Source organism: Temnothorax curvispinosus, unplaced genomic scaffold, assembly GCF_003070985.1.
Source record: "Temnothorax curvispinosus isolate PA1 unplaced genomic scaffold, ASM307098v1 QBEX01008959.1, whole genome shotgun sequence".
NCBI lineage: Eukaryota > Metazoa > Arthropoda > Insecta > Hymenoptera > Formicidae > Temnothorax > Temnothorax curvispinosus.
In genome coordinates this window covers 341,284-342,820 of record NW_020218739.1, presented here as the reverse complement: position 1 = coordinate 342,820, position 1,537 = coordinate 341,284, and the positions used below count along the sequence as shown (strand labels likewise).

The window sequence follows — 1,537 nt, the reverse complement described above, 5'->3', positions numbered from 1 at the left end:
TATTGAACATCCTATACATCTTCCTTATACTCTGTATATTAAATCTCGAAATAATCTGAAGTTGTGCACCCGTCTCGTCATAACATTATCCTCGACGCTTTCACGACTAAAATGTCATAAACAAAATAACACAGTTCCAAAATGTCACAGTTCCAACTTTTAAAAATCAATTCATTTTCGATCGTCCAATTTCCTTAAAATTTCACTTTTACTTCCTTTGAAATTGCAAATGATGGCGTTCACGAGACTAGTCTTCCTTACTTTCTACATAATTTTGGTCAGCAATGTCATGTTGCATCGAAGTGCAAATAATGGTAAGAAAATATACAACGCGAGTTAAATATTTCAAAACGTTAATTAAATATTAAAAAGATACATTTGTAAAGAATGCGTAATGGAAGAAAGTACGTGCTACGTTTTTCAAGAACCATATCGTTATTCAGTTACCGAAGAAAATGGAAATTTTTCAGAAGAATTGCAACATAAAGTATAAATTAAACACATATTTTCTTTCGCACAAACAATAAGTATAAGTAATGTATTGCATTTATTATATAGGAAACTTTAATAGTAAAATCACCCCTACAAGATACTTTGAAGAACATTACGAAATGTTATATAGAACCTCGAAATAGCGAGTCGTTGAAAAAAATATTGTCATTTACCTGTGCGCCTGACGAAGAAAAATCAATTAAAAAAACGTTTATGTAACAAATATTGGGACATTATATTCAGTTATTTATATTTTAGTAAACATTTAATAGGAATAACGTTAATTATTAATTGCATCAAGCAAATATTAAAATTGTAGTACAAATCTATCGTATGATATAATTATACAAGCAACGCAAAAGTTTAGAATAGATCTCAAGAGTGCTCAGATTAACTTTAATCTCGGTTTAACTTACTTTTTATCATCTTCTAATTTTCAGAACCAAGAAAATATACAAAAAATAAGTTAACCCAAGATTAAAGTTAATCTACATTGGTAGAAATGAACTTAAACATTCAAGTATACGAATCGTACGTCGAACCGCATTCAAATTTGGCGCGTCTCGCGCGCACCAAGCGTCACGTGATTCGGCGGGCGCGCCGCAGGCGGCGCCAGCGGCGTGAACGTGGCGCGGCACGCGCTGCGTCAGTGTTCCGCGGACTTCCATCGCGTTCTGTTCGTTTCTCCGATCTCCGTCCGGTTACGCTACGCGTCACGATAGAAAGAGAGGGAGAGGTAGCCGCCGAGAAACGCCACAGGACATAAGTGCCTTCTTCCATCTTCGCCGCGCACGGTGACTCCCGTCAGGATGGCGGACGACAACCACGAGAACGGCACCAGTAACGGCGACGTGCCCGAAATCGAGCTGATCATCAAGGTGAGTGTGTGCCACGCGCGGTGTGCGGTCGAGGATCGCCGCCGCGCCGGAGCGAGAGCGAGACGGACAGATCGGCGGGACGGGGAGGGACGGGAGGGCTGGAGAGGAAGACGGAGGAAAAAGGAGGCGGTTGTCGGGTTGTCCCGTGCGCGCTATGGGCGTGGAAC

The 1,537-nt window shown here is 40.7% G+C and overlaps 1 protein-coding gene across 1 annotated transcript in view; it reads left to right on the top strand.

Annotated features, from left to right (window-relative positions):
• Positions 1–1,149: 1,149 nt before the first annotated feature.
• LOC112458516 (chloride intracellular channel exc-4) overlaps positions 1,150–1,537 on the top strand; it is a 9,766-nt gene continuing 9,378 nt past the window's right edge. The window contains exon 1 of the mRNA XM_025022203.1: positions 1,150–1,370. Within this exon, the coding sequence (XP_024877971.1) occupies positions 1,302–1,370 (69 nt within the window). The 5' untranslated portion in view covers positions 1,150–1,301. The remainder of the gene's footprint in view (positions 1,371–1,537) is intronic.